At 43.5% G+C, this 21,487-nt stretch overlaps 1 protein-coding gene across 3 annotated transcripts in view; it reads right to left on the reverse strand.

Annotated features, from left to right (window-relative positions):
* Positions 1-21,487, reverse strand: part of CACNB2 (calcium voltage-gated channel auxiliary subunit beta 2) — a 441,977-nt gene that overhangs the window by 266,583 nt on the left and 153,907 nt on the right. The window contains exon 1 of one of the 3 annotated variants that reach the window (XM_030550418.1): positions 12,541-12,819. The exons of the other annotated variants lie outside the window; for them this stretch is intronic. Coding sequence (XP_030406278.1) covers positions 12,541-12,621 — 81 coding nt within the window. The 5' untranslated portion in view covers positions 12,622-12,819. Of the gene's footprint in view, positions 1-12,540; positions 12,820-21,487 lie in introns of those variants that run through there. 3 annotated transcript variants of the gene reach the window in all.

Consider the following 21,487-nt stretch of genomic DNA (forward strand, 5'->3'; position numbering starts at 1 on the left):
GATTTACTAGCCTGACTTTGCATACCCTCTGGGTGAAGAGGGAAGTACTTCTGTTTCCAGGACTGGAAATAGAGAGGGTGGAATCCCTCTGTTTAGATTCACGGAGCTTACTTCTGTGTATCTCTCCAGGAACCCAGGGAGGGAACACCTGGAAGGGAGAAGGGAAGGGAAATGGTTTATTTCCCTTTGTTGTGAGACTCAAGGAATTTGGGTCTTGGAGTCCCCAGGGAAGGTTTTTGGGGGGACCAGAGTGCCCCAAAACACTCTAATTTTTTGGGTGGTGGCAGCTTTACCAGGTCCAAGCTGGTAACTAAGCTTGGAGGTTTTCATGCTAACCCCCATATTCTGGACGCTAAGGTCCAAAACTGGGAATAGGTTATGACATGGTGTGCAGCCTTGTGGGAAAGACAGAATCCAGAAGCCAGTAGAAATATTATTTTCTTTTTCTCTGCTGGGGCTTTTAGGCAGAGAGAAACAGTTTGGTTTTAAAAGGAACCAGAGAGAATTTTTTTTTCTCTGCTCTCTCTTGCAGTTTCTGGCTTGCATATTAAGCAAGGAACCATTAAGCTGTGACAAAACAGGTCTTTTGTCAGACAATAGCACTCCCATTAGGGGGCAATTACCAGCACAATACACATGCAAATAAAGTGGTTTTTCTGGTTTACTTTACATTGAAAAGATTAGCTAGAGGAAGAAAGGGAAAAAGGCACTGTTGCTAGGCAGACCCCAGGAGGCAACAGAGAGCCTGCAGTTCAGACAATAAACACCGGAGGGCACCCCAACACAAGAAAACAGGAACCATGACTTCTAAGGCAAAAATGGAGGCCGAGATGCAAATCTAAGATGCAGAGCACAAGCGAGATATGGAAAAAAATATAGGAACTAGAAATAAAACAAAAAGAGATGGAGCTAAGAGAAAGAGGAAGAGAGGCAGCCCACAGAAGAGAACAAGAAGACAGAGAGGCAGCTTACAAAAGAGAGCAAGCAGCCAAAGATGCAGACCACCAGAAACAGCTGGAACTCCAGAGGGAAGCCCACCGGCAGGCACTGGAATTAGAAAGGGTGAAGCAACAAAACCCAGCCAATCCTAACAACCCTGCGCCAATGATTGTTCCACAGCACAGGAAATTTCCCACCTACAAGGCAGGTGATGACACTGAGGCCTTCTTAGAAAATTTTGAAAGAGCCTCTCTTGGGTACAGCATCCCTGAAGACCAGTACATGGTAGAATTGAGGCCACGGCTCAGTGGACCTTTAGCAGAGGTGGCAGCTGAAATGCCTAAGGAGAACATGAACGACTATAAACTTTTTTCAAACCAAGGCCAGATACAGAATGGGGATAACCCTGGATCATGCCCGTCAGCGTTTCAGAACCCAAAAGTGGAAACCAGATGTGAAACCAAAACATGCCTACTACGTTGGGAAAAATTATGAGGCCACAATGTTAAATCCTTGGAAGAACTGCACCTCCTCATACAAATGGAGCAGTTCTTAGATGGTGTTCCTGAGGACATAACACGGTACATACAAGATGGAAAACCCAAAAATCTCACCGAGGCGGGGGAGATTGGAGCCAGATGGATGGAAGTGGCAGAAGGCAAAAAAGCTACTGTCAAGGGGAACGAATTCCCCGGGGGGCACACCGACCATAAACCCTACAACCGAGGACAGCCAAAGACCCCACATACAACCAAAGTAAAGCCACAGACGCCCTATTCTTCCACCTCACCAGTCTCCAGTAACTCACCTCGTCCCAGTGACCCGTCAGATGGAAGATGCTTTAAGTGTAATGAACTGGGACATTATCAAGGCCAACTGCCCAAAGACCGCCAACCGAGTGCAGTTCATTACACCACCATCACCCAAAAGATCCCCAGGCCCAAATGCCTCTCAAATACTCTTGGAGCAAAGGGAAAATTTAAGAGTGGGCGGAAAGAAGGTTACTGCGTGGAGAGACACGGGGGCACAAGTGTCAGCTATCCACCAATCCTTCGTAGACCCCAAATTCATCAACCCAAAGGCCCAAGTGACAATTTACCCCTTCATGTCACAAGCTGTAGACTTGCCTGCAGCTGAACTGCCTGTCCAGTACAAAGGCTGGTCAGGAATGTGGACTTTTGCAGTTTATGACAACTATCCCATCCCCATGCTACTGGGGGAAGACTTGGACAACCAGGTGAAGCGGGCCAAGCAAGTGGGAATGGTTACACGTAGCCAAACCAGGCAAGCTTCCAGACCCATTCCTGTTCCTGAGCCGTCCACAGGGGCCCCGTCTGTGTTACCAGAGACCCAGACAGAGGTAGTGGACCCGGATTCCATGCCAGCCACTGAAACAGCCACAGCATCCCAGTCCCAGGCCCGGAACTGGAACAGCAACCAGCACCAGCAATTGCAACCACATCTTCAAACTCAATGCCAGAGGGCGCCAGCGAGCCACAACTGGCAGAAGCAACAGCCAGCCATACCCAAAAGGCTCAGCCAGAGCCTGAAATACCCTCAGGTGCACCAGCGGAAAGCAGTTCACCAGCAACGGAAACAACCCCATCACCTACATTGCTTCCAGAGGGACCAAGCCCAAGTCCACAGTCTGAGGAAGAACTGGAGACCCCAGCCTCAAGGGAACAGTTCCAGACTGAGCAGGAAGCAGATGACAGCCTTCAGAAAGTTTGGGTGGCGGAACGGAGCACCCCACCGACTCTCAGCTCTTCTAATCGATCCCGGTTTGTTATAGACCAAGGACTTTTATACAAGGAGATTCTTTCTGGTGGACACCGGGAAGAATGGCAGCCGCAAAAACAGTTGGTGGTTCCAACTAAGTACCGGGGAAAGCTCTTAAGCTTAGCCCATGCTCATCCCAGTGGCCATGCTGGGGTGAACAGAACCAAGGACCGGTTGGGGAAGTCCTTCCACTGGGAGGGGATGGGCAAGGATGTTGCCAAGTATGTCCAGTCTTGTGAGGTATGCCAAAGAGTGGGAAAACCCCAAGACCAGGTCAAGGCCCCTCTCCAGCCACTGCCCATAATTGAGGTCCCATTTCAGCGAGTAGCTGTGGATATTCTGGGTCCTTTCCCAAAAAAGACACCCAGAGGAAAGCAGTACATACTGACTTTCGTGGACTTTGCTACCCGATGGCCGGAAGCAGTAGCTCTAGGCAACACCAGGGCTAACACTGTGTGCCTGGCACTAACAGACATTTTTGCTAGGGTAGGTTGGCCCTCCAACATCCATACAGATTCAGGATCTAATTTCCTGGCAGGGACCATGCAAAAACTGTGGGAAACTCATGGGGTGAACCACTTGGTTGCCACCCCGTACCACCATCAAACCAGTGGCCTGGTGGAAAGGTTTAATGGAACTTTGGGGGCCATGATACGTAAATTTGTCAACGAATACTCCAATAATTGGGACCTAGTGTTGCAGCAGTTGCTGTTTGCCTACAGGGCTGTACCACATCCCAGTTTAGGGTTTTCACCATTTGAACTTGTGTATGGTCACAAGGTTAAGGGGCCATTACAGTTGGTGAAGCAGCAATGGGAGGGGTTTACGCCTTCTCCAGGAACTAACATTCTGGACTTTGTAAGCAACCTACAAAGCACCCTCCGACACTCTTTAGCCCTTGCTAAAGAAAACCTAAAGGATGCTCAGGAAGAGCAAAAGGCCTGGTATGACAAACATACCAGAGAACGTTCCTTCAAGGTAGGAGACCAGTTTATGGTCTTGAAGGCGCAACAGGCCCATAAGATGGAAGCATCATGGTAAGGGCCATTCACGGTCCAAGAGCACCTGGGAACTGTGAACTACCTCATAGCATTTCCCAATTCCTCACTAAAGCCCAGAGTGTACCCTGTTAATTCTCTCAAGCCTTTCTATTCCAGAGACTTATAGGTTTGTCAGTTTACAGTCCAAGGAGATGATGCTGAGTGGCCTGACGGTGTCTACTACGACGGGAAAAAAGACGGTGGCATGGAAGAGGTGAACCTCTCAACCACCCTGGAACGTCTGCAGCGGCGACAAATCAAGGAGCTGTGCACTAGCTTCGCCCCATTGTTCTCAGCCACCCCAGGACGGACCGAACGGGCATACCACTCCATTGACACAGGTAATGCTCACCCAATTAGAACCCCACCCTACCGGGTGTCTCCTCATGCCCAAGCTGCTATAAAATGGGAGATCCAGAACATGCTACAGATGGGTATAATCCGCTCATCTACGAGTGCATGGGAATCTCCAGTGGTTTTGGTACTCAAATCAGATGGGGAAATACACTTTTGCATGGACTACCATAAGCTTAATGCGGTAACTCGTCCGGACAACTATCCAATGCCATACACCGATGAGCTATTGGAGAAGTTGGGACGTGCCCAGTTCATCTCTACAATAGACTTAATCAAGGGGTACTGGCAAGTACCGCTAGATGAACCTGCCAAGGAGAGGTCAGCATTCGTCACCCATGCGGGGGTGTATGAATTTAATGTCCTTCCTTTTGGCCTTCGAAATGCACCCACCACCTTCCAGAGGCTGGTAGATGGTCTACTAGCAGGACTGGGAGAATATGCAGTTGCCTACCTCGATGATGTGGCCATTTTTTCAGACTCCTGGCCCGAACACCTACTACACCTGGAAAAGGTCTTTGAGCACATCAGGCAGGCCAGACTAACTGTTAAGGCCAAAAAGTGTCAAATAGGCCAAAACAGAGTGACTTACCTGGGACACCAGGTGGGTCGAGGAACCATAAACCCCCTACAGGCCAAGGTGGATGCTATCCAAAAGTAGCCTGTCCCAAGGTCAAAGAAACAGGTCCAATCCTTCTTAGGCTTGGCCGGGTACTACAGGCGATTTGTACCACACTACAGCCAAATCGCTGCCCCACTGACCGACCTGACCAAAAAGACCCAGCCAAATGCAGTTAACTGGACTGATGAGTGTCAAAAGGCCTTTACCCAACTTAAGGTAACGCTCATGTCTGACCCTGTGCTCAGGGCCCCGGACTTTGACAAGCCATTCCTAGTAACCACGGATGCATCTGAGCGTGGTATAGGAGCAGTTCTCATGCAGGAAGCAACGGATCACAACTTCCCCTGTCGTGATTCTCAGCAAGAAACTGTCTGAAAAGGAAAGTCACTGGTCAGTCAGTGAAAAGGAATGCTATGCCATTGTGTACGCCCTGGAAAAGCTACGCCCATATGTTTGGGGACGGCGGTTCCAGCTACAAACTGACCATGCTGCACTAAAGTGGCTTCATACTGCCAAGGGGAACAACAAGAAACTTCTTCGTTGGAGTTTAGCTCTCCAAGATTTGGATTTTGAAATTCAGCATATCTCAGGAGCTTCTAACAAAGTAGCTGATGCACTCTCCCGTGAGAGTTTCCCAGAATCCAGTAGTTAAAAAGTGTTCTTAAAATGTAGAAGTCTGTTAGTTATATACTTAGTGGTATATGTAAAGGTGCATGTGTTGTATTAATCTGTTTATTTTAAAGTTCTAGGAAGAAATCGCCGCCAGTGAGCTTCCCCACTGTCTGCGATTTGGGGGGCGTGTCATAAACAGATAGCTAAGGGTTAATGTTCTTTTACCTGGAAAGGAGTAACCTGAAACACCTGACCAGAGGACCAATCAGGAAACAAGACTTTTTCAAATCTGGGTGGAGGGAAGTTTTGTGTGTGAGTCCTTTGTTCTTTGTCTTCTGCCTGTACTCCCTCTCGGCTATGAGAAGGATTTTTCTCTCTCCTGGCTTTCTAATCTTCTGTTTCCAAGTTGTAAGTACAAAGATAGGAAGACCATAGGTTTATATTGTTTTCTTTTGTATTTACATGGGTATAGTTGCTGGAATGTGTTAAATTGTATTCTTTTTGGATAAGGCTGTTTATTCATATTTCTTTTAAGCAAATGACCCTGTATTTGTCACCTTAATACAGAGAGACCATTTTTATGTATTTTTCTTTCTTCTTATAAAGCTTTCTTTTTAAGACCTGTTGGAGTTTTTCTTTGGTGGGGGAACTCCAGGGAATTGAGTCTGTAGCTCACCAGGGAATTGGTGGGAGGAAGAAGTCAGGGGGAAATCTGTGTGTGTTTAGATTTACTAGCCTGACTTTGCATACCCTCTGGGTGAAGAGGGAAGTACTTCTGTCTCCAGGACTGGAAATAGAGAGGGTGGAATCCCTCTGTTTAGATTCACGGAGCTTACTTCTGTGTATCTCTCCAGGAACCCAGGGAGGGAACACCTGGAAGGGAGAAGGGAAGGGAAATGGTTTATTCCCCTTTGTTGTGAGACTCAAGGAATTTGGGTCTTGGGGTCCCCAAGGAAGGTTTTTGGGGGGACCAGAGTGCCCCAAAACACTCTAATTTTTTGGGTGGTGGCAGCTTTACCAGGTCCAAGCTGATAACTAAGCTTGGAGGTTTTCATGCTAACCCCCATATTTTGGATGCTAAGGTCCAAATCTGGGAATAGGTTATGACACCAACACCTCATGTCTGAGGCATCTGTGACTAAAGTAAGAGAATTGTTGAGGTAGGGAAAAAGGAACTACCTTGTAGACATTGATGGATGGAGCTGACCAATCTAGGGAGGGTAAGATGTGACTTGGTACTCATACTAACATGTCTATGTGGTGCCTTCCAGGAGAATACACCTCTGCCACCCAGTCCTGAAGGAATTTGAGGTGCAGTCTGGTGAACTGGACCACATAAGTGCACACTGCCATGTGCCACAGCAGTTTTTCATCATGGTGAGGGGAAAAGCCTTTAAACCCAGAATGAGGCTTTGAATTATATGAAACCTCACTTATGGTAATAAGGCCCTGACTACTGTTGAGTCCAGGACTGTTCGAATAAATTCAATTTTCTGTATTGTGACTGAGTCTGAGTTGATCAGGAAGCCTAGCACACTGAAGGTGAATCAAATTATACTTATGGCAGACACCACCTGTGACCTGGATCAACTTCATATCAGCCAGTTGTCCAAGTAAAAGAAAACATGGACCACCAGAGGAATGCTACAACCATCACCATATGTTTTGTAAAGAACAGGCGGGGCAGCCAAGAGACAAAAGGTGAGGACTGTGAACTGAAAATGATGGCCACTGATAGTGAATCTCAGAAATGTTCTGTGCTGCCGATGCATTGCCATGTGAAAGTAGGCATCCTTTAAGTTGAGAGCAGCATACCAGTCCCTGAGCTCTAGGGAAGGAATAATGGAAGCTAGAGTGACCATCCAGAATTTCGATTTTTTTTTTACGAATTTGCTTAATTGCCTTAGAATATAAAAATAGGCCTGACACCCCCTTTTGCTTTAAGGATCAGGAAGTATCTGGAGTAAAACCTCTCTTCCCTGAACAAAGGAGGGACCTCCTTTATAGCTCCTACAAGGAGAAGAGATTGCATCTCTTGCAGTAATACTGTCTCATAAGAGGGGTTCCTGAAGAGGAACAGGGAAGGAAGATAGGGTGTGGGTAGAAATATAATGGAGTATATATCCCACCACCACGGTGTTTAGAACCCTTCAATCTGTTGTGATATGGGCCAAAGCATGACAGAATTGGGTCAGGTGGTTTGCAAAAATTGGAAAAGATGATGATGTCACTCTTGGAACTGGCAGATTGCTCTTGACTTGCCATCAAAATGAGCTTCTGGAAGATGTCACCTGCCTTGATGAACCAGCAGCTGTGATAGCAGACGGTGACGGTGGCCGTCACCGTAACCTCTGCTACTTGGCAGGATTTGGGGTCAAGGAGCAACCCCCAGAAAATACTGGTGGAGCTGCCGCAGATCATGGCTTTTTTTTTTCTTCCCACCACTTGGGGTGGCAAAAAACCTGGAGCCAGCCCTGCACAGTGGTATAATTCAAAGGAAAATAATCGCAAGGTTCACAGAGAAAGACTGGAAGGTATAGATTAGAACATAAGCCTTCTATATCAAGTTACTGTAAATCCTCTGAACCTTCCTATCCTCCTGTTCTAACCATGTTCCCCATTTGCTTTTCCTTGTATCTCTATATTTTCTCATTTTTTCTTCCACATCAAATTCAAACACCCTTATTTTTAAAGCTCTTCATAACTCTTGTTTTTGCCAAACATGTCTTCAACATCTCCTCTTGCACCCCTCCCTTCTCTCCTAATACTTTCCCCTCATATTCTCCCAGTTTCTTCAACCAATTTAAACTTCAGGATTTTTCTTTCAAACTGCTCTATACATTAGTTCCCAATCAATGTATCCAAAATGTCTCCCTTGCCTCTTTTTCAAAATCTTCTAAACCGCCATCTTCTCAGTCAAATATTTTGGCTGCAATTACTGTATTCCAGTGTCTTGTATTTTTTTTAACTTTATATGCATTTAGATGTTAAGCACTTCAGGAAGCAAGTAACAGACCCCATCCCTGTATAGCAGTGGTTCTCAAACTTTTGTACTGGTGACCCCTTTCACACAGCAAGCCTTTGAGTGCAAGCCCCCCCACCTTATAAATCAAAACCACTTTTTTATATTTAACACTATTTTAAATGCTGGAGGCAAAGCAGGGTTTGGAGTGGAGGCTGACAGCTCGCGACCCCCCTTATGGGGGGGGTCGCGAACCCCTGAGGGGTTCTGACCCCTAGTTTGAGAACCCCTGCTGTATAGCTTGCTTCCCATATCACTGCAGTATTATATATTCCTACATCTATAAACACACACACACACACACACACACACACACACACACACACCACCCTCAAACCCTCTCAGGTAAGACATTATTTTTTGGAAACTTCAGCCACACACAGTAAATGTGCTAAATCTTGTTCCATAATTGTAATCTAAGTGCCTTTAGAATCAACATAGAAAGGCAAATACATAAATGTTAGAAGACTTTCAAGGTTCTCTTGCTGCAGCACCTCATCCCAACTCAGCTGACAGAATCATTCCCATTTCTCTGTAATGAGACTTTGACCCCAGAAGTGCCTCCCCCTCAACCTCTCACAAAATAGACAAGTTCCTTCACACTCAGATATAGAAGATGATGAGCAATAATGAGGATGTCAAACAGACTTCTCTAAATGTGCACTGGAAGTCCACTGGACTCAATTCAAGGGAATGACTCTTCAGGGCTAATTAAAAGCAAACACTCTGTAAATCAGTGACAGAGCATCTTTACGGAATCATTAATAAATTAGATGACAACCATGCTTTTACATTCACTTTATCAGGATCAGCCTTGATTTCCTCTGTCCCCAACAAGCTCCGCAAAACTCACACTGCAGTGCTAGCAAGATTTCTGCTGCAATATTCTCATAAACTCTAGGAGTTAGAGATGAATACATTATTATACAGGTTAAAACTCGAGTTTCACGTTTCAGATGGTTCACAGCACTAGTTCTAGCTATACTCAACACCACTAAAACAAGTTTGGACTTCAGAGGAGTGAAAAAGGAAAGATGGTATCAGAACAAGGCAGTTTTATGGTATCTCAAGGGCTATCACGCTTGACAAAAATGCTGTTCAAACCATTAGGAAGCTGACAAATTCCCAACTTTCCAAGGTGCAAAGAATTCACTTCTAGCTCTTGAGATTTTTGAGATAATGGGCCTTAAAACAGTCACTTCTCTCTCAGACCAACAATGTTGCAGTGTTTGGCATTGGTTCCAAGAACAGGACTTGTGTAACTTTTGATCCCTAAAACACGTAGTAATCATTGGAGCAGACATCCAGTCATACAATTTCAAGCTTTAAAAGGGGAAATGTTAATTGTAGAAGTAGTAATCATTCGAATGAACATGACGATATACAAGCATAACAGGGTCTCTGCTTTGCAGGACTTGTAGTCTGGGAAAAAATCAAACAGTACAGGGCAAATGCAAATCTTAAGGAGTAACACAAGTTAAGACTTTGAGTCAACAAAGTACTTAAACATATGCTTAAATTTCAACATACCAATTGTCCCATGTGCTTAAAATTAAGCAGGGGAGAGAAGGGATAGCTCAGTGGTTTGAGCACTGGCCTGCTAAACCCATGGTTGTGAGCTCAAACCTTGAGGGGGGCGAGGGATTGGTTCCACTTTGAGCAGGGGGTTGAACTAGATGACCTCCCAAAGTCCTTTCCAACCCTGATGTTTTATATGATAACATGTTTTGCTGGAGTAGGGCCTAAATTCTGTACACTGTGCTCATGGTTCAATCCTTGGGCTACCAAAATTTACACTGACTTGAATGTAGGCTAAACTTCTGTTGGGACAAATACCAAACTCACTGCAAGCTGTAGGTGCTCAGCACCTGTCAGGATTTAGCCTAATAAGAACTTTGCCTGAGGGCCTGATCTTGCTAGATGCCTTCACTTCCCACTGACAATAATGCAGGATTTAGACACACTGTGAGGTGTGTACAAGATAAGAAATTTTCAGAGCTAAAGGTTATTACTTATCTGTACTGGCAATAGTGTGTTAGTAATTGTATAGTTATCCTCATAAAATATTGATTTTAAAATAATTTGATACTTAGTAGGACATCAAGATATACCTCTGCCTCTTTACCTATAAATGTAAAATTCATTTATTCAGCATTGATTAGGAAGGTGATGAGGAGCAGGGGAATGTGCATGCCACAAGGAAAAGAACTGAACACACAGTTGAGTTACATACACAAATTAAGTCTTTTTCAGACCTATGAATCTCTTTCTCTTTCCTTTGTGTCTCCCTTTCACACACACAAACTCTATTCTAAATGGTATTTATGCAGGTATTATCTTAATTTATCAACCCAGCTAAAATTTGGGAATGTTTTTGAAGGAGTGAAAAAATGCAGAAACCAGAGATAATACTGTATGGAAGCCAAGCAGCTTAGATACTGCATATCTGTCCTTAGAGTTTACTCTTATTGTCAGCACACATGATGCCATTTTTAGGTTAGGTATTTGTGTAACAAGATGAACCTAAGAATTTTAACCAAAACAATTAAGGTTATAAAGGTCTATAAAACTTATTTGAAAGGGATAGTCCCCTCAAAAGGTAAAACATCTACATATCAGACAACTGTAATGAGTACTCAAGCTGTCATCCTCTTACAGTGATTGCTTACATCATTTAGTTTCCAGTTGTAGACAACTTCACAATTACAATGACTTTGGATTTTGTGAAATAATACACAATGAAAATAGATTGGTGATTCTTGCCTATTGGTTTTATTTCTAATCACTATTTTTGCTTTTGGTATGATAAATATTCTGAGAAAGGAAGATAATCTGCTACAGTTTCTCCCACTCCCAGATACGTAATTTGGAGCTCTGCAACCTGATCAACAGCAGTAGGTATTATAAATACCTATAAAACTTAGACAATAAGACTTACAGATTTATTCAATAAAGAGAAACATATTTCAGCAGTTCTTATGGAACACAAACAAAAGTAGTATATCAGCCATGTTTAAATATAACCTTGTACATTAAAATGTATTTTGTTCATTTCAAAATAATCTGAAACTTAAAGGAGCATTGATATCCATCATATAGGTGCTATATAAAAGATACAGAGGTGTATCCTCTCAGATGACCATGCTCCAGGCATCAGATGCAAGGCCGTGTAGCCTTGGGTAACACAAATGAGTCAAGTGATTAGGGATTTTTTTAGATTTCAGCCTTACCAAGCCAACTGCAGAAAACCTAAAAACATCTGAATAGAGGTTGACTTGGCAAGGTTTGTGTGAAATCAAATAGTTTTATGTACTGCTTATTCTGTACAGCTTGCTATACACTGACAGTATTATATAATCATATGTGATTAGGTTTACAAAAGGTCATTGTTACTCTAGAAATATATTTCTTATGTATTTCTTATGTTACATTTTTCAACACCTAATCCTGGTATTTGATAAATAAATTAAATGCAAGGGGTGAGGGAAAGAATATTTCTATTTTTTAATAAAAATTAAATAAGGAAAAATTTTCAGAAAGATGTTCCTGAACACAGAAGTTTTTACCCAACAAACTCAATCTCCATATATAGGTCTTCGCGACAACATATCACTTATTTATGTGTTTGGAACCAACTCCTATGATTTATTTAAAATGCATTTTAAATACAGAGCTTAAATATGTCATATAAAAACTAGAATTACAAAACCACACACAGAGTAAAAAATAGAAATTAAAACATGATTAATTAAAATGGTGACTCTAGAAAGATTATTTTTAATTCTTACTTGTAGGATGTGGCCCTTTACCCTATCAAGTCCATAGGAATTTTGCAATTGATTTCAATATAAGCAGCACCAGCTCTGTACTGTGTATAATTAGGATAGATAGTTTCTGCTGAAGAGCTCATAGCAACATTAAACGAAGAAAATAATCAGTAAAAATATTTAGAATTTGGGTCACGGTCATAATTCTTTAAAAATATCTGTATTTTTAACATTTTAATGTAATGTGTTAGTATCTTTCTTAAAAGAACCACTGAACAATTATTGTACCAATCCAATTTCTCAATGTTCCACACACACTCACACATGTATACATATATATATATATATATATACACATATATATATGCACATTTTTAGAGGTTTAGATAACTCTTTTGTACTTACCCAGGACACATTTTTTCCCTTGGGTGTTTTTAGCATGGCAACATGCAGTGCTGAGATGACCAACAACAGCCCCACCAGCATGGAAAGTCAGATGAAGGGATATTCCAAATGTCTTTGTTACCCAAATGTATAAAGTCCCTTAGCCTGGATGATACAAGCACACTGAGCATTAGGCAAAGTAACAATAAAAAAAGCCATTTTTCTTCTTAAGGTACTATCCAGTCAGACAGAGACAAATATCTCTGTAATATATAGAGATATACAAATATATATATTCAGCTGCAGAGATGTGTGTACTTTTGTACATCCATCAAGTCCAAAAGTTGACTCTTCTCTCAGAAAGCTAAAAACCTAAATTCACAAATCTCTAATATCACAAATGCAGTCCTCCTTCTGCTGTGAAAATACAGTGCCTGATTACTCACCAAGCTTTAATAAAAGCTTTGAGGCTAGAGCTTACAAGAGAATTAAGACAAATACTGGAAGCAACTAGCATTTAGAGGATCTTGAAGTGATGGTTGGTAGCTGGTGGCATCATTTAAGAGCTACTGTGGTTGAATATTTCCAGGACTCCAGGACTCTTCAGAAGGATAATAGGAATTAGATCTCAGTTTCAATAAATAATGTATGCCAGCAGGTACAGTATACCTATTGCCACCTTCTGCGCATTCTCACTACATAGGGTCTGCTACTGCTGCTGCTTCAGAGACTCATTGTGCACCTGTTGTTGATGTGACTCCACACTGAAAGCCTGGTAGCCTAACAACGAATAACATTTGTTTAGAAGATGAAAGAGAATCCCCAGAAGGGAGAGCAAGAGCTGAAAATCAGTGTCCCTGCTTGTTTCTCTTTGTTTATCTGCCCTTCTGTCCCTTTACTTTTACCTCCTGTCAATCTAGATTACGAAGGCAGATTCAGGCTAAATTTTGCAACTATCAGTACTGATTAGTGTGAGTTGATTGAAATCGGATTATACAGGAAGACCTCTGCCTTCTCACTCAGTAAGCAGGCCAGTACCATTTGAAAACCATTTATGCTTCACCTCACAATACCACTGCATTAGGAACAGTCCATTTAAAGACAAACAGTGCAATATGAGTAACCCAGATTGCAGTTTCCTTTAAAAAGAGAAGCAATTTTTTCAGCAATCTCTGTTTCAATAGCTATATGAATATATAGCAGGATGTCTCAAATCACTTCCAAATGGACAAGTTAGCTAGAGATTTGGGGGATTCACAGGAAAGCACAGTATGTCAAAAATATTATTAAGTTCCTAACATTTTGCATATATCTGATCACTACTATCCATATGGGATATGGAACCAAAATTATGAAAAAAGTTTCTGAATAACAATGTAAAGCATTAGTCCTGAAAACTAATGTGAGAACTGTAGTATTTTATTGCCTGCGTCGATACAAATAATAAAGCCATAAGAATTTATGTATATTATTTCAAAGTATTCTAAATTAAATATGTTACTATGCAGGCTGATGGAGCCTTATTTAAATGTAGTGGCATTACACATTTTCAGTAATTAAGCATAGAGAACATAGAATACTTATCAAGTACAAAATTAAGAACATATGATAACATTACAGTGTCACAGGATATGGAAATATTTCTCTTAAGTTCACTGTAAAATCCTGGAATGAAGGAAACAAAATCTAAAGTAGAAAAAGAAACTGCTGAAATGGAGCACACAACCAATCTGAGATGGTGAAAGAATTTCAGAACCAAAACAAGGGGCTTGTCTACATCAGAAAGTTGCAGCGCTGGTGAGGGAGTTACAGCGCTGCAACTTTGAAGGTGTACACATCTGCAGGGCATCACCAGCGCTGCAACTCCCTGTTTGCAGCGCTGGCCGTACTCCCGTTTTGTCTCGGATGTAGAGGATCCAGCGCTGGTGATCCAGCGCTGATAATCCAATGTAGACACTTACCAGCGCTTTTCTTGACCTCCGTGGAAGGAGGAAGCCTCTGGTAATCAAGCTGGTCTCCTTTCCCGGTTTGCTCTCTCGTTCCCGGAACCCCGAGCAAGCAGGTCTCCTTCCCTGCGGTTTGCAGGGTGGCTCCGGGAACGCGAGAGCAAACCGCGGCGAAGCTGGTCTCCTTCCCCGGTTTGCTCTCGCGTTCCCGGAACCCCGAGCAAGCAGGTCTCCTTCCCTGCGGTTTGCAGGGTGGCTCCGGGAACGCGAGAGCAAACCGCGGCGAAGCTGGTCTCCTTCCCCGGTTTGCTCTCTCGTTCCCCGAACCGCCGAGCAAGCGGTTCTCCTTCCCTGCTGTTTGCAGGGTGGCTCCGGGAACGCGAGAGCAAACCGCGGCGAAGCTGGTCTCCTTTCCCGGTTTGCTCTCTCGTTCCCGGAGCCACCCTGCAAACCGCAGGGAAGGAGAACCGCTTGCTCGGCGGTTCGGGGAACGAGAGAGCAAACCGGGAAAGGAGACCAGCTTCGCCGCGGTTTGCTCTCGCGTTCCCGGAGCCACCCTGCAAACCGCAGGGAAGGAGACCTGCTTGCTCGAGGTTCCGGGAACGAGAGAGCAAGCCGGGGAAGGAGACCAGCTTCGCTTCGGTTTGCTCTCTCGTTCCCGGAACCCCGAGCAAGCAGGTCTCCTTCCCTGCGGTTTGCAGGGTGGCTCCGGGAACGCGAGAGCAAACCGCGGCGAAGCTGATCTCCTTCCCCGGTTTGCTCTCGCGTTCCCGGAACCCCCCTTGAAGCCGCCCAACAGCGCTGCAGTGTGGCCACATCTAACACCACTTGCAGCGCTGGTTGCTGTAAGTGTGGCCACTCTGCAGCGCTGGCCCTATACAGCTGTACTAATACAGCTGTAACAACCAGCGCTGCAAAATTTTAGATGTAGACATGGCCAAGGACACAACTATGCAAGATTCAGTTAAAAAAATATATGGAAATATACCTATCTCATAGAACAGTAAGGACATTGAAAGGTTATCAAGTCCAGTCCCCTGCCTTCACTAGCAGGACCAAGTACTGTCCCTGATACTTTTTATTTTTTTGTGGCACCCCAGATCCCTAAATGGCCCCCTCAAGGATGGAGCTCACAACCACCCTAGGTTTAGTAGGCCGATGCTCAAAACACTGAGCTATCCCTCCCCCAGCTAACTGACATCTAGAAAATGCATGAAGGAGATGCAATGGAAACATTCAGTAATGGAGTAGAAGATATAGATCTGATAAGATTTGCCAAATAACTTCACATTAGTATTTACTCAACATACATATCTATGCCTTGATTCCACAACGCACTTAATCATGTGTGTAGCTCCAGGCATATTCATTTCTTGACCTGTGCAAATATAGGCCTTTCACATTTGGTTAATTCCAGCATGTAGATGTCCACAGGCTGTTGCTAGGCTAATTTTTAAATTTAATTTAATTTATTTATTTAGGTTTTATCCTTCCAGGACGTCAATATGAGCCTTGTTGCTGTTAAGGCAGCTCTAAAGAACCATGTGTCCTCTGTATGTGGTAGCCAGAAAAGCACATCAGGTTGCAGTTCCCAAGGGGGTTTCTGTGACTCAACCCATCACATGCTCCTCATCAAGTTATGGGTCATCTGGATTTCTGATAAGTCAGTGTAATGGTCCTTTGCTTTCAAGTGGGTTGGGAGGCCACTCTGCCTCATTGTGTGAGTCAATAGTAGTTGGGCTCGGCAGGGCCGTCCTTAGGATTTATGGTGCCCTAGGCGGGATTATTAAACTGGTGCCCCTGTGCCTGTCTTGCTCTTAGCAACACAAACATAAGCTTACACTACTGGAAAACTTGCCATATGCATGTTATTAAAACCAGTTTAACGTAGTGAAGCACACTGTAATGTTGATGGACTAGCACTAAAGAAGTAGCATTATAGAAAAAATTCTGATTTGACAGAATGATGCAAATAATATAATTTTTTTAATTTGTCAACATTTTATTGGAAATCTCTGTGCAGAGGTATTGAAACAAGGATTTGGTTTTAATTAAAAACAATCTTTCTGGCTTTTTTGGCTGCAAAATCAGTAATAATGTCATCGTATGACAAAGACAAAGTGATGTCTTGTTTGACTGAAAGAATAGCAAGCCCAATCAAGTGTTCCTGACTCCTTGTAGAGCAGAGATTGTTTTTAATGAGCTTTAGTTTTGAGAAACTCTGTTCTCCTGATGCTTCTGTTACAGGAATTGTCAGTAGAATACGAGTGACAATGTACATATTAGGATATATGTCAAAAGGTTTGCTGGTATGAGTAAACTGTACAACGTCCATCATCAATTTTGCATGTGGCAACATTGATGACAGTGTACTCAATTCTTCATACAGTTCAAGTCCATTTAAATCAAAAAGATTGCTGTGCTTCAGGAGGCTCTCTAGGTCGGGGATCCCCAACGCGGTGCTCGTGGGTGCCATGGCACCCGCAGGGGCCTCTCAGTGCACCCACGTACTGGCCGGTGGACGAGCATCCGCCAAAATGCCACCGAAATTCGGCGGCGACGCCTCTGGATGATGCCGCTTGCCGCTGATAAGCAGCGTCATCCAGAGGCCTCGCCGCTTAAATGCCGCCGAATTTCAGCAGCATTTCGGCGGATGCTCATCCACCGCCATGGTGGGGACTACTGCTCTAGGTTCTTGCACTTTGTCATTAGTTGCTCTTGTTTTCCTATTTCACTGAATTTAGTCCTGCTCAGCCCACTACCAACTGAGTGAATGGAACCCCAGGCCGACAGCGGAAAGTCAGTTAATGTTTTTTGTTTCTCTGATGAAAACTGGCCCACTCCCTTCCCCATACCAAACTTGTGGCAAATAATTGTCAACAACTTAATTTTCTGTTTTTGGCTAAGATATTGATTTTTTTAAAAAATAATATTGAAATTGAATTCAGGATTGTTTGCAAGCATTTTGGGAAAAACAAATTTGTTAAATGACAATCTAAATGGCAATGCAGTACTGCTTTCATGCTTGGCTCAACCCCTAGCCTGCTGGTCCAACAGCTGCAATAGAGGAGATAGGTGGAAAACTGCAGGACCCCAAAATCCACCTCTTGGGGTGCAGAGTGGCAACAGCAGCAGCAAACCCTCAGGTCCAATCACATGCCAATGGGCACCACCGCAGCCCAACGGACCATGGTGAAGTTAGCACAGCATCTGATCTCAGGGACGGGGCGCCCATGGAGCCACAGCAGCTCATCCTGTCCTGTGCGGCTCCCCCCAGATGAGATGGATAACTGCCAGCCCGGGGGAGAGACGTGCTCCCCAGCTAGAGTGACCAGATCCAGATGTCCTGATTTTATAGGGCCAGTCCCAATATTTGGGGCTCTGTCTTATATAGGTACCAATTACCCACACCTAGGGTGACCAGACAGCAAATGTGAAAAATCAGGATGGGGATGGGGGTGAATAGGAGCCTATATAAGAAAGAGACCCAAAAATCAGGACCGTCCCTATAAAATCGGATCATCTGGTGACCTTACAGGTAAGTTCCTTCCCCCACCCCTTCCCAGAGACCCCAGCAGCCAATCCCCTCACTCAGACTGTGCTACATTCAGCTCTCTCCAGGACCCAGCAGCCCTGCTCTTACATGCTCCACTGCTTCCCATCTGTCCGGGCTCCCAGCAGAGCAGTGCCCCCAGACCTAGTGGTGCCCTAGGCGGCTGCCTGTTCTGCCTATGGCTAAGGACGGCCCTGGGGCTCGGGTCTCACTGGCCAGGGCTGAGCAACGAGCAATCTATAGCTCGCAGCCTCCTGGCTGGGAAAGAAAGCAATTAACGGATCCTATTAGTGGCAAGCAATCCCACCACTGAAGCAAACCACTGAAACACGTTGCCTCATTTCCCAGCAGCACAACTGAATCAAGGTCTGGCTCCCCAGGGCTACTTCCAACTCCACTTTCTTACTGTTGCTCTGTTGAGCTGGTGCTCCATCTTGTCACCTCGCAGTTGAGTGGCAGCTAGTTCAGCCACTGCTTGGGATCTTGTGTATTTTCCAACAGCAGAGCACTGCTCTGCTCAGGGGCTGATCCAAGATCCTGCAGAAGGCTCAGCTACCTGGAACAGATGTCTGCTCTCTCCAGTGGTCCAGCACCGAGTACCAGAGCTCTCCTTTTATACTTCCTATCCCACCCTCACACTTCCAGAGAGAGGGGTGGTGCAGATTTGGCTCCACCCACTGGGGAGAGTGTAGTGGTACCTCGCTCTCATGTCCAGAGGGAGGCTACTGTGCCTCACTACAGTCAAGATATACATTAATTGGAACAAATCCAAGGGATAATTCTCTCTGTTCTGCTCAAAGTCATAATAATCATCATGGGTCTTTCCATAGAAGTCTACTAATAATATTGAATTGGGAAACTGGATAGACCTTGTCCTGAAAACAATATGGTAAATATTTGCTTTTTGACAATAAAGATTAAAATTCACAATGAAAGGCAGAAATAGCTAAATCTTTGTGGAAAAGCCAGTACAATTAAAATGACCACATGCAACCAAACTAAACTGCTTAATTAATAAATTCCCTCCATATTTTAGGTAACTGAACCTTCATTATAATAAAAATTACTTTAAAGCAGCTCTTAAAATGATTAGACCTGATTACACTCATACCAGTTAAAAACAAGTGTAACACTACTGACTGCAGATAAGTTAGTTCGGATTTACAACTATGTAAGTGAGAGCAGAATCAGGCTTTTCCTCGTCTAGTGACAAGTGGGTGGAAGAGTACACACACAGACGGAAGTTAAAGGAGTATGGCAATCGCATGCCTCTTCTTTTATTAGTCTTCCTATCAGAAGGGAAAATTGATAACATATGATGTAAGCTTCTGCAGACTCCCAAAACTGTGGGCCTTGTCCCACTGGTCAAGGGGGGGGAATAGGCTTTATGTGCTTCTCATTTCCAGCAGAGAAGATTGCATGAGCCAATGTATTGCCAGTCCTCAATAGGGTAGCTACCAGATGGAGGCATTCTATGTGCTTAAGGATGTTCCTGGGTGAGGAGGAATATCTTGTTTAAACAAGGATCAATTCATGCATTCAAATCTTACAATGCTTTTTTAAAATCAGGTATGTAATCTTTAGGCCTTTTGTTGCTCACTGAAATTAATTTCATTCTCCACAGTATTTTCCATGAAAGAGGATGCACAGGCAACAACTTTCAAGGAAAAAAAAACCAGCACAAAAATCCTAGCATAGCCAAACTCTATGTAGGCACCTTTACCCTAAACTATAAGTCAAACTTTGAGCACTTCAGCACTGCCCACTGATGGAAGCTGCATTTTTACTGATCAGCACTTGTAAAATTGACATCTGCCCAGCTCCTTAGGGCATACTTTTTTCCTGTTTGAAGTACGTATTCAGATACATTATATTTTTAGGCCCAGTTCCAAAAAGGGACTTAGGTATTGCCCTACTGAGCCTTACGCTGTCTAACCTTTAGCAACCCAGTGGAATCCACAAAGGTTAGGTGCCTACTTTCCTTTTACAATGCATGGGAAGAAATAGGATGCACAAAGGCCAGATGCTAGGCAGGGAGCCACCTCACACCTAGCCACAAACAGCTGCAAATGATTAATAGATTCCAAAGCCAGAAAGGACCATTGTGACCATCTATTCTGATCTCCTGTGTAACACAGACCACAGAACTTGCCCAAAATAATTTCTAGTAAAACTTCCAAACTTGATTTTAAAATTGTCAGTGATTAAGACTATCACTATGATAAATTGTTCCCAGGGCCGGCCCTAGGCACCAGCATTCCAAGCAGGTGCTTAGGGCAGCCCTTTGGGGCTTTTTTTTTTTTTTTTTTTGCGCTTCGGCGGCGGCACTCTGGGTTTTTTGGGTTTTTTTGCTTCAGCAGTGGCACTCTAGCCCTCTCCTCCTCCCCCCCCTCCTTTTTTTCCCCTTGGGATGGCAAGAAACCAGGATCCAGCCCTGATTGTTCCAATGGTTAATTACGCTCACTATTATAAATGTACACCTTATTTCCAGTCTGACTTTGTCTAGCTTTAACTTGAAGCCTTTAGATCATGTTATACCTTTCTCTGCCAGACTGAAAAGAGCCATTGTCAAATAGTTGTTCCCCATGTAGGTAGTTACAGATTGCAATTAAGTCAGTCTTTAACCTTCTTTTTATTAACACTCTCACTCGATGAGTCTACATTTACAATTAAATATTGAGACCTATCAGTTATCCAACTTTTAATCGATTTAATGTGTGCCATGTTATTTTTATATGTTTGTTTTTAATCAGAGAACTTGGTACCACATGATAACTGCCTTATAGAAGCCTAAGTATGTCATGTCAACACTATTACCTTATCAACCTAACAATCTCATCGAAAAAGATATCAAGTTAGTTTGGCAGGATCTATTTTCCATAAACCCATGTTGATTGGCATGAATTATATTACCCTCCTTTAACTCTTTTTTTAAATGAGTCCCGTATAAGTGCTTCCATTATCCTGCTCAGGAATGCCAGACTGACAGGACTATAATTAACTATAAAAATATATAACAAACACATAATAAATGAGCCATCTCATTTATCCTTTTAAAAAAACTGACTCAACATTAGCTTTCTTCCAGTCTTCTGAAAATTCCCTAGTGTTCTGACAAGCTGCTCAGACAGATCTTTTAAAACTCTTGGATGCCAGTTATCTGGATGTGCTGATTTAAAAATATCTCATGTTAATAGCTGTTGTTTAACATCCACCTGAGATACCAGTGGAAAGGATAGAGTCTTATCATACAATATAAATACATCATCTGTTTCCCATCTCCTCCTCCTATTTTCCCAAATACAGAACAGAAATATTTATTGAGCACTTCTGTATTATTATTGAAAATGTTACCATTATCATCTAGATATCCAGGGGACTTTTAGAGTGAAAATTTAGTTGCCTAGAGATTTTAGGCATCTGCAGTGTTAAGCAGCAACTCAGTGGGAACTGGAGGATTTCAGCTGCA

The sequence above is a fragment of the Gopherus evgoodei genome, chromosome 2, assembly GCF_007399415.2.
Source record: "Gopherus evgoodei ecotype Sinaloan lineage chromosome 2, rGopEvg1_v1.p, whole genome shotgun sequence".
Lineage (NCBI taxonomy): Eukaryota > Metazoa > Chordata > Testudines > Testudinidae > Gopherus > Gopherus evgoodei.